The sequence below is a fragment of the Calypte anna genome, chromosome 2 (genome assembly GCF_003957555.1).
Source record: "Calypte anna isolate BGI_N300 chromosome 2, bCalAnn1_v1.p, whole genome shotgun sequence".
Classification (NCBI taxonomy): Eukaryota; Metazoa; Chordata; class Aves; order Apodiformes; family Trochilidae; genus Calypte; species Calypte anna.
In genome coordinates this window covers 89,488,200-89,502,065 of record NC_044245.1, presented here as the reverse complement: position 1 = coordinate 89,502,065, position 13,866 = coordinate 89,488,200, and the positions used below count along the sequence as shown (strand labels likewise).

Here is a 13,866-nt window from a genome sequence, read left to right as displayed (position 1 = left end):
CAACCTGGCTACAGCTCAGCCATCCCCGGCAGCTCCGGACAGCACAGCTCGGTTACAGCACGCTTTGATGACTCGATCCATGCATTTTTGTGCAAAGAGTCATTTGTTCCCTTAGCAGCCAACAGTGCTGGCTGTATCTTGCATGGGATCAGGCACAGTTTCCTTCCTGTCATACCCACTGCAAAAAAAAGCCGTGCCCAGCGGCAATGTTTTTTTTGGTTTTTTTTTTGGCTTTGTTTTGTGTTGGGTTACAGCACTGCTGACAGCCAGCACACGGGGAGATACAGGCCAGGCTGGAAGGGTTCAGGACCCAAAGTGTTCCCTGTGCCATGCACCGTGATCCCCCTGAGTGCCTGCTTGCTTTCTGCTGCTTCTTTCCCACCCCCCCCTGACCCCCCACACCAGGCTCTCCAGCTTTTCAGTCCAGCTTTGACTATTTCAGGATACAGAATCACAGAATGTTTAGGTTGGAAGAGGCCTCCAAGATCATCCAGTCCAACCTTTGACCAACACCACAATCTATCTACTAAATCATGTCCCTAAGGACCAGGTCCAAATGCCTTTTAAAAGCCTCCAGGGATGGTGACTCCACCACTGTCCCAGTCAGGACATTCCAATTCCTGACAACCCTCTCAGTGAAAAAATATTTCCTACCATCCAGCCCAAACCTCACCTGGCACAGCTTCCATCCATTCCCTCTGGTCCTATCACAGTTCCCTAAGGAGCAGAGGCTGTTTTCCTCCTTACCCCAACCTCCCTTGAGGCAGCTGAAGAGAGCGATAAAGTCTCCTCTCAGCCTCCTCTTCTCCAGACTGAACATCCCTTCTCCAGGTGCCATCTGGGCACAGGACAGCTGCAAGCAGCCACATCTCGGTTTCCTCTCCATTTCCACGCTCTCTGTTGCAGGGTAACCCATTGATGCTTCATCCTGGGCTTTGCTCCAGGCCCTTCAGCATGAGCAGAGTAGAACATTGGGAGGCATAGAGGACATCTTCATGGTCTTGCAGAGATTCCCACACAGCCCGTGGGTCACAGGTGGTGTCTGTAGCCACTGGGAGTTGGCAAAAGTCTCAAGCCTGTGAGGCCAAATGGCAGAAACAGCTCATGGCACCTCCACATAGTGTTACACCCTCTAATGATCCCGTTTCTTTAGGGCAGGGACCATGCAAGTTAAACTGAAACTAAAACTAAAATTTTGCCTACAATAACTCCGTGGGGAGCTCCAGGCTGGGCACAGAGTGGCTGTGAGCAGCCAGGCAGAAAGGGACCTGGAAGTCTGGATTGACAGGAAGCTGAACATGAGCCAGCAGTGTGCCCAGGTGGCCAAGAAGGCCAATGGCATCCTGGCCTGTATCAGGAACAGCGTGGGCAGCAGGTCCCAGGGAAGGGATTCTGCCCCTGTACTCAGCACTGGTGAGGCCACAGCTTGAGTCCTGTGTCCAGTTCTGGGCCCCTCAGTTTAGGAAGGATATTGAGGTCCTGGAGCAGGTCCAGAGAAGAGCAAGGAGGCTGTGAAGGGATCCAGCACAGATCCTATGAGGAGAGGCTGAGGGAGCTGGGGCAGTTCAGCCTGGAGAAGAGGAGGCTCAGGGGAGACCTCATCACTCTCTACAACTACCTGAAAGGAGGGTGCAGCCAGGGGAGGGTTGGGCTCTTTTCCCAGGCAGCCATCAGTAAGACAAGAGGGCATGGATTTAAGCTCTGCCAGGGGAGGTTTAGTTTGGATATTAGGAAAAAATTCTTTACAGGGAGGGTGATCAGGCATTGGAATGGGCTGCCCAGGGAGGTGGTGGATTCTCCATCCCTGGAGGTTTTTAAGAAGAGACTGAAGTGTCACTCAGTGCCATGGTCTGGTAACCGCAGAGGCAGTGGATTAAGGGTTGGATTTGATGTTCTCAGAGGTCCTTTCCAACCCAGATGATTCTGTGATTTGTTTATGATTTGTCTAACTAGAATACTTCTGCAGTGTTTATCTTTGTTTATTTGGCCCTAGTTTTTTGGGAAGGGCAATAAACATATCAATAAATAATATTATTAATAACAATTAAAAGTAACAGAAGGAATCAGGGGAGGTTTAGATTGGATATTAGATAAAAAAGTTGTCACTGAAAGGGTTGTCAGGCACTGGAAAAGGCTGCCCAGGGAAGTGTTGCTGGTCACCATCCCTGGAGGTGTTTAAAAGTTGTGTGGATGTGGTGCTTAGGGACACGGGTCAGTGGTGGGCTTGGCAGTTCTGGGTTAATGATTTATCATCTTAAAATGTCTTTTCCAGTCACAACGATTTATGATTCTGTGAATACTCTCATTTCATCTTTGTCTTGAAAAACAGAGTTACTCTAACACGTCCATATCACCCCAATGGGGCCCTGGTCTGTCGCTCAGTAGCAAATTCCCTTTATTTCTGTGACAATTATCCCAGGACACGTCAATAAACAATAGAATTAAGCACAGCCCGAATGCAGTGACTTGAGAACGGCACTACACCCCAGGGAGGCTTCACAGGCGACAGAAACAGGTCAGAAACGGGTAATAACAGCACTGTCCCTGGCACCCAGCTCAGGTCTCTCCCAGCACACGTGGAATCCCCTTCTGCGCACGAAAGAAACCCCCAAAAAAACCCAAAACAAGAAAAACCCAAAACAAAAAAAAACCAAACCCCATAAATATTTTAAACTTTTAGCCCTTTAGATCTCTTGACAAACTCTGCCATCCCAGGCTCTCCCGGGACGCTGTGAGGAGCCGGGAGAGGATTCCCGGGCACCCCCGCCCCTCCGAACCCCGGGGCCGAGGGTCAGCCCCGCCCCTCGCACCCCGGGCCCCGCCCCCTCGGCCGTCGCGCGAGGTCGTTGCTAGGGGAGCTGCGCGAGGTTGGCGGTGAGGAAGATGGCGGCGCCCGTGGCCGTCTGTCACGTCGCCTGCTGCGCCAACCGGGTGGGCGGCGGGGCCGTGTCCTGGGGACGGGGAGGGCTCCTCGCCTTCGGCAGCTGCCACGATGTCGTCCTCTACCACCCGGAGGTGAGCTGATCGCGCTGCGGGGCGGGCCGAGCTCGGGATCTGGGCCCTCGGCCTGACAGCGCGGCCTCACACGCTCCGTGCTTTCTTTTCTTTCTTTTATTTTTTCTTTTTTGTGCTGCAGAAGAGGCGGGTGGTCGGCGCCCTCCGCGGTCACGTCGGCAGGGTGAACTGCGTGAGCTGGGTCCGCCGGCGAGGAGGAGGTGAGTAGCGCGGCTTTTCCTCCCCCTCTCCCTACCCCATGGGGCAAAGGGGGCGTCCGGGAGGGGGTGCGGGTGTCTGGCACGGCGGGGGCACAGTGGCCGCGGGTGATGCTGCCCTGTCCCTCGCTGGGGAGGAGAGGCGAGAGGGTCAGCAGCAGAGGGGCTGCGGTGCCAAACTGAAGGAAACCGGGAGCTGCAGTGCTTCCGGGGCCGTCCTCTCGCCTTAAGCCCGACCTCCCAGTGAGGATTTTAACGAGGGGCTCCGCGGGACTCTGAGCCCCCAAAGGCAGGCAAGCCGCCGTCTGGTAAGCGAGGTGCTCCGGTCGTGATTTCTTCTCCGGGTCTCGTAGCCAACGCCAGCTCGAGAGCTGGGAGTTCTGCCGGAGGCAACAGACCGGCGGCTTTGATGCTTCTGCTGCCACCGGGTCCTTTAATAAGGGTTTGGGGTTCTGTTTGTTTTGACTTTGTAAACTGGTTAACAGTGCTTTTCAGGATATCTCTGACTATAAATTGTAAGTTACATTGGGGTCATATTCAAGGAAAACTTAAATCTTTCATGATGGAAGTGTGTTAGACCCTCATGAGGCTTTTACTCAGTAGCAAGTCCAGGATTTAAAGTTCCTCAGTCCAAACTTTTGAAGGACACACTCTTGGTCTTAGGCATCCATCTTGGATGTGGTTTTGAACAGCCTGGTCTAGTGGGAGGTGTCCCTGTCCCATGCAGAGGGTTTGGAACTAGATAATCTTTAGGATCCCTTCCAACCCAAACCATTCTATGATCTATAGAAACTTACTGAAAAAGAGAAATGGGGCTGTTAGTTAGACTGTTAATGTAATGTGCCTATTCCTTATTGGGGTGGCAAGTACTGCAGTGAAAACATTTTTATTTAGTAGTAATGTACACTGCCATCTTTTCAACTCTTTGCACCGAAACATTTTCTTCTGAAAAATAATTAAAATAAATTGTTTGACTGCTTTCACTAAGTAAGGGTTCACAAATCTTACCAAAATGTATTTTTTAGCTTCTGAAACAGAGTTAATTTCTGGTGGATCTGATAAACAACTCATTCTTTGGGAATGGAATGAAAAAGAAACGTGGAATCATCAGGTAAGTAGGAATAATCTCTTCTTAAAGCTCCTCCCACCCTAGTTTCTCACATAGACAGAACAGATATTTTGTAGTGTACTTCTTATTTGTACCTCTTCACTTCACCCAGGCTGTTGAGGCCAACATGTAACTTCTTTTAATTGCTGATATTCTCTCATAATATATTTTACTTTATATGTTTATCTTTTTTTTTTTTTCAACTCAGCCTTCTTTAATGAATGAGCTTGCCTGTAATCAGGTAGATTTGCCTTGCATGTCTAAAAGATCCTGTTTGCTCTTGTGTCATCAGCTTTCTGACCTCATGTAGCACCTTCCTTTAAACTGACTTAAAAGTGGACCTCATGGTTTGAAGATTTTAGCTCAGTTTTCCTGTATTCTTCCTCACGTCTTTATATCCACTTCTTGTGATTTCTGGTAAATCTGTGTTACAGTGAAGTGTTTATATACAGGTAGTTTTACCAGAGTAATAGACAAGTTGGGTAGGTTTTTTTTTAAAATAAAAATCTGTGTAACAATAGCTTTATCAGAGAAACTGAGAAAAGTAGGGAGGCATGCTCATTGTGGTTTTGTTGTAAAACTTTCTGATGTGTTCAGCTTGTGAAAAGCATTCCTCTCAAAGGCCATGCTGAAGCTGTTTGTGCTGTGGATGCTGTCTACCTGTCAGAAGAACCTGATTTAAATCTGCTCATAGCTTCTGCAGCCTCTGACTCTGCTGTGAGAATCTGGTCTCGCCATGGTTCAGAAGGTAACTTGTTTTTAACCTTAGGGATGACATACTGGCTTAATAAAAGTGATAAGTGCTTGTCTGTTGAAGTACTTGGCTAAATGCTGTCATCTTTTAATGCAACTAGATTGATTTATTATCATACTTCAGTACAGCAAACTACCATATTGCTCTTTGAAAGCTGAGGGTTCTGCTAGTTTAATGGCTTTGGGTCAGATTTGTTCTGCAGAATAATTTATCTTTGTTTTTCATAACTGTTGGCTGAATTTACTTGGGTTTTTTTTAATATGTGCTCAGAATCTGATAAACTGAACCATCATTTTACCATATAACGTGGGGGCAAACTAGCTGTATGTGTATGTGTGTTAAGGAAAATTGCTTAATAAAATGATCATTGCTGGCACTAGATAGGTGGGGTTAAAATAGTCTCCTCTTTGTTACTATTGACTTGAGTCCAATGAGAAGAGTGAGATAATAACATCTCAACCTTCTGGTGAACAAGGCCTGTGCATGGATACAGGGGAGAACAGTTCTTTGGTACGTGAGTAGTACTCACTGCATCTCAAGCTATTTTCTTCCTCACCTGGTGAACCTGAGGATTTCCCATTGCTCTGCCTACATGAATTGGTGGCAGTCAGCAATCTTCTTCAGTTCTGGAAGGCATTTCTCCTGCTCCCAAAGAACACCAGGAAGTCCTGTCTTTTCCTTTTTCTCTACTTATGATTCCAATGTAGAGAAGATTTTTGGCTAATCTGTTCATTGCCCTCATCTTGATGGATTGCCAGTTTAATCACTTCTAGGATCCTCAGGGGTGTTTATGGGTTTGTATTCATCTCTTATCTGCTCACATAGCAAAGGGATTTGGGTTTAGCTTGCTGTGTAGTCAATGCTGTTACCACAGGGTATCATTTGCAATATTTATCCCTTCTGATGTACTGCAGCATGAAACTGAACAACTTTAATATTCACTGGAGAATAGTGACTTATTTTCTAATTCTGTGGCTTCATAGAAAATAACATTATTTAGGCTTTTGAAAAAAAGCAGAAGTTTTTCAGTTTGTTAAAATATCATTGAATGGGAAATTTAAACTACAAAATGTAGTAGGAATGGCAGTGTAACTGTAATACTTAAAATGCATGAGATCAAGACTGTCTGTTCTTGTTTTCCAGCTAAATGCATTGAAATTCTGAAGTTTGGAGATGGATTTGTTATGGATGTCTCCTTATCCTTCTTGCCTGGCAGCAATGGTAAGTACAGTCTTGAATATCAATGCAGGAAACAAAATCTAAGAAATCGTCCAAATAGATTTCCATTTGACTAACTTCAGACTCATGTGCCATATTTCTTGTTTACTATGGAATCAGCCTAAGCTGCTGCTTATATCTTGGTGGTTTTAACTGAATTCTTAGCAACTAGAAAAATACTGGTTGAAGACTGAAAAAGACTGGTTTGAAGGTGTCTTCAAAATGATGCTCAAATGAAGTCCTTTAGTTGAACTACTGAGACAGAGCTTAAGAAGGGGCTGACAGGGCTGTAAGTGAATGGGATAGGATGATGCTGCTGGTTTCACCCACTCCTTGTGCTGGCTGCATATGTTTATTTTTGTTGTTTGAACTGAAGAGCAAGATCCAGATGCAGGTCTGCATCATAAATTGCAGGTTAATGAGCAGTGTTTACTACCCATTCAGTCTTAAATGGGGAAAAATTGAGAAGCTAAGCAAGTTTAATGTAATTGTTGAGTATGGTTTATGCAGTTTCTATTAACATAAATGTTCAGATTTTGTAGCCTGCCATAGATGTGTTCTTCTGTTGCGAATATGTAGAAACTTTTTTGAATTAAATGTATCCTCAAGCTAGATACAGATGTTGAATTAGATTTGTGTTTAAGTATCATTAGAGCCTTTTATCTGCATGGTGGTGTGACAGGCTCCCAAGAGAAAAAGTACTGAATTTCTCACTGTATCTAGAACTTTCAGCTACTCTCTTCATGTGTTCCAAGGTGATGTGTTTTTTTGATTGTATGCCTCCAGAGCAGTTATACAGAAGCTTATTTTATTCTTTAGCTTGTGATAATTCTGGTAGATATGAAAGCTTTGTTAAGATGCATCTTTCTGTTTGGACCCGCTTAGTGTCCATTTCCAGAGTGTGTCTGATACCAAAAGGAGCATCTGCACCACTGAGTAACTTTAAGCCAGTCTCTATTTTTCCTGTAAATATAAAAACAGGTGGTTGTTAAGATGAACTTTAAAGGCTTGAAGATAAATTAAAATAATTACCATTACTTCAGCAGAGTGTCTATGGTGACAGTTTAATGAGTGTAAAATTCATACTGGGCAGCAAGAGGTTATTTCTTCTTTTATGATACATTCAGGTACAAAATTAATCTCTTGTAAGAAATGCATCTGTTTAACTTAAAGCTTGTGTTGAAAATGGATTAATTTGTAATGGATGTTTTAACTTTCAAAAGACATCAAAGTTCATGATGCCTATTATTTTAACTGGTTGTGCTTGAAAATAATTGATTTTAAAACAAAAGTTAAGAACCATTTTTTGTGAAGAAGTCAAATGGGGATAGACTGCTCATTAAAACCTAGACAATCATTCACTGCTGGAGTATAGTTTAAGCACTTTACTGGCAACCTTATAGTTAAGGATTTTATTTACAGTTGTTTTCTGAGTCTTGAAAGAAAGTTTGTAGTGTTTTGTTTGGTTGGTTGCTTTTTGCCTTGCAGTGTCTGCAGCAATTCTGCTTCCAAAATGCTGAAAATAGGATTTATTACTATACAGGTCTTCATCAGCTCTTTTGTCTTATACCTTTGTATTATCCACCTGGATAATTGTGGTGCCTTAACTAAGCCTCTGTCTCTTCAGAACTGAATTGCAAGAGGTGAAAAAAGAGCAGGCAAACTTGGAAAAGTTTTGCCATTCGCACTGTCCCCATTGCCACTGGACCACAGATTCCAGCTCATTTTCTTTTTATTAGTTACACTTTTTGGTACAGAGTCCAAGAACATTCATTTTACTGTATTTTGTGAAAAAGCCCCTCAGTCTTGCCCAGTTGCCATGGACATGAAGACCAGGCCTTGATTAGCAACAGCTCATTACTTCCAATCTAAAGCAGCCTTTTTAAATCCTCGTTTGAGGCAAGGAGGAGATGGAGGTGAAATGTGAATTAGAGGTTGGAGAGAAGAATCAAGTGATGGAGGTGTAAGAATGTGAAATGTGACTTAGAAGTATGAGAGAAACAGCATGTACAGATTTGGAACAGGCAGAAAGGGGAAATTAGCATGGAGCGAGCATAAGCTTATTATGAACATTCAAGTTGATTTTTTTTTTCCTATCCATAATAAAGAGAAAATTCTCTTTAAAGGGATGACATTTAGGTTTTTGTAAATGAAGTATTCGTTTTTTAGTGAAATTTAGTATTCTACCCAGACTTGAGAAGTCTGGTAACTTGTTTCTTCATCATTTTCTAATGAATTCCTTTTCCTTTGCTATTTTAGTCCCTGGCAGTACTACTTCATCCTAATCACCCAAGGTTAACTGTTTTTCCCTATCATCATCTGTGGGAAGGATGAACTAACATGTCACCTAACTTCTCTTGTCTTCCCCTTAGATACAGCTTTGTCTGGTTTGATTCAACAGATGTGGGTTTTTTGTACATCTTCTAGGTAGCTTGTAGAAGTAAACTACTTAGGACTTGAGTGGGTGTATAGTAATGGGAATTGTTTTCATATCCTTGTGTACAGTGAGTGATGGTCTGTCTTCCTTTTTAATAACTTTTTATTTGCTCTATAATAATGCTACTTCCATCTATGTACTTATTTTAGTTGATTAGAACTGTGTTGTTTCTGATTAATTTTTTTTTGCTGCTTGCTCCTTTCATATTTAAAGCAAATGCCTGTTGATACCAATTAAATAAAGTAATTAATTTAAAATCTCTAAAACTTGAACTTCCCACAGATAGATGAGTTTGAAGAAAATTACTCTTTAGCATCTTAGGTATTTGTAGATATTATTTACATGCCTAAATAACCTGTGAGTTTTGTGTTCTTGAAATACTAGTTTATTTCAGACAGTATTAGGTGTCAATTTAGAAAACATTAAAAAGTGGAATGCTTGCCTGTTTGCAGTAATGTATTTATTGATACTATATTGGTTTGATATTTATATAATTTTATGTATCCTAGGATATTAGATTTTTTAACTTGAGTAATGAAGGCTTTTTTTTTTTTTTTTTCCTTTCCAGTACCAATATTGGCTTGTGGAGGTGATGATTGCAAAATATATTTGTTTATGCAGCAGAATGGCCAGGTAATTAGTTTTTGTCTCTTGCTCAGAACATTACTTAGTTCTGTTACTTTTCTTTCCATATGTGCTGCTGATTTTTTTTTTTTTTTTTTTGTGGCTCTTCAGTAACTGTCTCTTAGATAGCCATCACATATACCTACCTCTGTTCAAGTAGTTCATCCAGTTTTCTAGGTAATGATGAAATGTACATGCAGAATGTTGAAGTTGGATTCAGCACATAAAAATGTTAGGTTTTTCTTATTTTTTCCCAGTGAGGAAAATTTTATGTTGGTGAGAATAAAGCACAGACTATGACTGTGCTTTACTCAAAATCTATGTATTGAATTTTTCTTATAGTTCTGTATTGCTTCCTTAAAAAAAAAAAAAAAAAAAAAAAGAAAAAGCCACAAACACGGCCCCAAAATGCTCCAATGAACTTACCATTCAGAAACTCTCACTGGGGCTTGTGTATGTTCAAAGTCTTTTTTTGGATTTATTAAGGCACAGTCCCCTCAGAGAATGAAGGATGTCTACACCTTTTTGCTTTTTGAGAGACAATACACTCAGCCCAGATTTGCTTTTTTTCTAGTTTACACAAAGAGAAATTACTCTTGTTTTATAAAGACACAAAATCACCATGTGACTTTACAATGAACATCAGTTTTGGGGTTAATTGAACACTGGAACAGGCTGTGCAGGGAAGTGGTTGAATCATAATCCTTGGAGGTGTTTAAAAGACATGGAGATGTGGTGCTTAGGAGTGTGGTTTAGCATTGGACTCAGAATTAGGTTAGTGGTTTGACACAATGATCTTAAAGGTCTTTTCCAACCAGAACAATTCTGTGAAAAGCTACTCTATAAATAATTTTGCCTGTTAATAACAATATTTCTTTTTTTACTGCCTATAAAATAAATACTTCATCTTTTGTCTGCTATGATAAATGATTTTTGGCCACTGAGCAGGAAACAAAGTTGCTTTCTTAGCTTTCTTTTGTCTTTTTCACATAACTCATGAGTTAACTCAGCTCAGTGACATTCTCTGGGAATTAGCAATGGCAGAATGCCACTTGTGATTTTCAGTGTGCTAAAGAGTGACATTTATGTCAGGGTTTGTGCAGCTGATTTTCCTCATTCAGAATCTGGAACTTGTTTTCTTGTATGTTTCAGATGAACAAATAATATGCAGTTTGACTGCCAGAAAGTGTTCCATAATTTATTTGCCATTTTTTGGCCAAACTTTTGAGTATAACAACAGTCTAAGCTATTCTTAAATGCAGTCAGCCTGTGGAGAATAGAGGAAGCAAATTGGAAACAAACTCCATCCTCGTATTCATAAGCAAGTTTATACCACTTTCTATTTTGGGAGGTATGAAATTTTAATCATACAAGGGATGAGGAATTTTCACTTATTTTGCATATGTTATCCTCACACAGTTCCCTTCAATTTGAGGAAGTATTTTCACCAGCTGTCCTGGCAGAATTGGGAGTCTGAGTCTCTGTTTTTGTAAATGAAGTGGAACTTCTGATTAGTGCCTATCTTAACTTTTCAGAACCTCTCTTTGGTACAGACCTCAAAGAGAAGAGCCCAAATTTAATTCCTTGTCTAGTAAAAGTGCCTGCACTAGTGCATTACTGCTTCTTACAGAATGAACACATCCTCATGAACCTGCTGATGTAAATTCTTTCTGAACTGCTAAAGGAAGGTTCTCTCAGATCTGCTGATACCTTTTTATGGCTTCTGCAGCTCTACTTTTAGAGGAAGTTAAAGGAAATGTTAGCATTGCCCTATCATTTTTCACAAGAACTCAGTGTATAAGAGGGGTTAGAATGTAAACTTCTGCATCCCTCTCTCACTTGTGAGGGCCTGGGGATCTTTCCTGTTAATTTTGACTCTTGGTAGCCTCTTCCTTTAGTTAAAATCATAAAAAAAATTGTATGAACCCAAAGGCAGAGTGCAAGTTCATAACAAGACATTCTAATGAAACTTGGAGAGCACTGTTATGCTCTGAGGGAGGATGAGGCATCTTCAGTTAGCTAGTAAAGACTGCCTTTTGGTAAACTCATGAATTTTATAGTTGAAATTTATTTATTGATATAAAAAAATGCTTGTTTTTTGAAATTGAGTGGGCAGGCTTCAAATCTTTTCAACTTTCTACCCAGAGATCCCTTGCTGTGTTAAGCAGTGGAAAGAAAATGATCTCTTAGCTTTTCGGTGCTCTTCAAAGAAGGTATTGATTTATAAAAGTACTTGGGGAAAAAAATCTTCCAGAAACCATTATGTTTTCCTGCTTTAGCTATTACAGGCCTATGGGGGTTAAGTAAGTAAACCAAAAAATCAAAATAAACCTTTAAAACAAAATATCTTTATATTGAGCTTGGTTTCTGTGAGACTGTTTTGCTGCCTATGTTTGAGTATGTCTCCCCCAAATAATTTGGCGTAACTGAAAAGTGGAATAAGAGACTCAAAGATAATTAGTGCTCTTTCTAATACTGCCAGCCTGGTCATGGAGGATATGTGCCCTACATGGCAGGTGTGGGCAGAGTTAGTTGTGCAGGGTGTGATGGACATGCCCAGAGACAACCAGGTTTCATGAGTTCTGCTAGCTACAGAACAGCTTTATTCTTTGTCTGAAGAGAAGAGACCAGAGTGTTGCTACATAAAAATGTTTAGAGATTATTTGAGGCATGGGAAAGACCATGAAGAAGGTGACTTGAACAATAAGTTTTTGGTAGATTCAGCTGTTCTTACTGTAACTTCCAGTCGGGTATCCAGTAAGGACCAAGGGGAAAACTGAAAGAGAGAAGAAGAAAACTGAGAGTAGAAGAATGACAGTTCAAAATACTTGCAAGTATGACCTAGACAACAATAAAAAATTTAACTGAATCATTTAAAAATAATGACCCTGTGCATCTGCAAGAAGCTTTAAATGGATGCATTTAGAACAAAATAGATCTGAAGATACAGAATATGTGATAGTAAGAAACACGGACTTCAAAAAACCAACAAAACAATACAAAGAACCCAAGCAGAGGGCATAACAGCAACATAACTCCTTGCTCAGTTTCAGTGGACATTTTTTGTTTTTATAGGAAACTATCTTGAAAATTTTGAATGTTTTTTCTATAGCACAGAGGACTCACATGCTTGACTTAAGGCTATGTTGTGCCTAGAAGCCTATTTGGGAAGTGAATTAGAAATCTGAGGTGGTATTAGTAACCTCTCTTTAAAGTGAAAAACAATGTCTACTCGTCTTAAATGTTCTCTTTGATGTGTGAAGATGAGAGTAATATAAAAAGAACAAAACCAAAGAGCAACCACCCAACACTTTGAAATTAAAAATTATTACATGTGTGTTTAGATTAGAGTGAAAGTCAAGTTTCAGGAGATATGCATAATGTTCAACATAAAAGGAACCATAAAAGACAAGAACGTTAGCAAAAGTTCTGCCTGAACCAATACTTCAGTTGGGATTAATTTTACCAGCTAAACTTTGTGAATGTAAAATACACAGTATAATGTCAAAGATCATATGAATAAGTAGGTGTTTCCTCTGTTATCTGAATTGTGAATTGCTTAAAATATATATTTTTTTAAAGTATTGCCAGAAACACATAGCCCTCAGAAGAACCTTGAGGTCACTCTTTGATCTTGCTTCCTGGGCTGTTCCTACCTTTATTTGCACACAACCAGTTGGGTGTTTAACATAAACATCTACCTGGAAAGCCACTTTCAGAAATGCAAGTGAGTGCAGAAGTGACAAGCCAAATGAGACTTAGGTGGCTGTGAGACACGTTCTTAATCAAGACCAAAAGTTTCTGATTTGGAAGTTTCTGCTAAGCTGTTTTGAGAATGTATCTCCTGTGCAGATTATTCTGTAACATTAAGAATGCAAATGTAGAATAAGGAGAAACTTAGTAACATTTTTTGATGGAAAGGTGATTTTGTGTAATATCCAGGGAAGTATGAACCAAAGAAAAGATGAATTGATTTCTTAGTATGTCCTGTTAGCTGTAAAATTGCTGACCATCTTCTCTGAAGCTGAAGACAGGTTTTGAAAGAGCATTTTGTATTTTATTATTCTTTCCAAAATTTCTTCTTTAATTACATTATTTTTTGTTAAAGATAGGAGAAGGTAGTTGTAGTCTTGTACTGAGAGCAAAAGCTGTCATTTAATCTTAAATTTTAGACGGTCTAAGTAAGGGATTAAACAGAATGCTAGAAATAAAGTTATTCATTTGTACTAAACTATACTAACGTTTTAACTGTAATGTTTATTTAAGACATTTTAAGGCAACTTGAATGAAAAAGTGTCACGGAAGTACAGCTTTTTCTGGACAAAGAAAAATGTAAATGGTTTAAATGCTAATTAAATGATTAACACTTCTGTTCTGCTTGAATAACAACAAAATGGTAATATATATGCTATGAATGAAAATATACCTCTAATGGAAGTTCTTATTAGGAAATCTGGACTGTGTTTGCATTCTTGTGTTCTTGGGCCTGTGCTTGTGCAGAGATTGCCATCAT

At 40.6% G+C, this 13,866-nt stretch overlaps 1 protein-coding gene across 1 annotated transcript in view; it reads left to right on the top strand.

Annotated features, from left to right (window-relative positions):
• The first annotated feature begins 2,858 nt into the window (after positions 1–2,858).
• The window catches only part of ELP2 (elongator acetyltransferase complex subunit 2), a 34,616-nt gene continuing 23,608 nt past the window's right edge, over positions 2,859–13,866 (top strand). The window contains exons 1-6 of the mRNA XM_030446051.1: positions 2,859–3,015; positions 3,137–3,215; positions 4,238–4,323; positions 4,918–5,068; positions 6,218–6,295; positions 9,298–9,362. Coding sequence (XP_030301911.1) covers positions 2,884–3,015; positions 3,137–3,215; positions 4,238–4,323; positions 4,918–5,068; positions 6,218–6,295; positions 9,298–9,362 — 591 coding nt within the window. The 5' untranslated portion in view covers positions 2,859–2,883. The remainder of the gene's footprint in view (positions 3,016–3,136; positions 3,216–4,237; positions 4,324–4,917; positions 5,069–6,217; positions 6,296–9,297; positions 9,363–13,866) is intronic.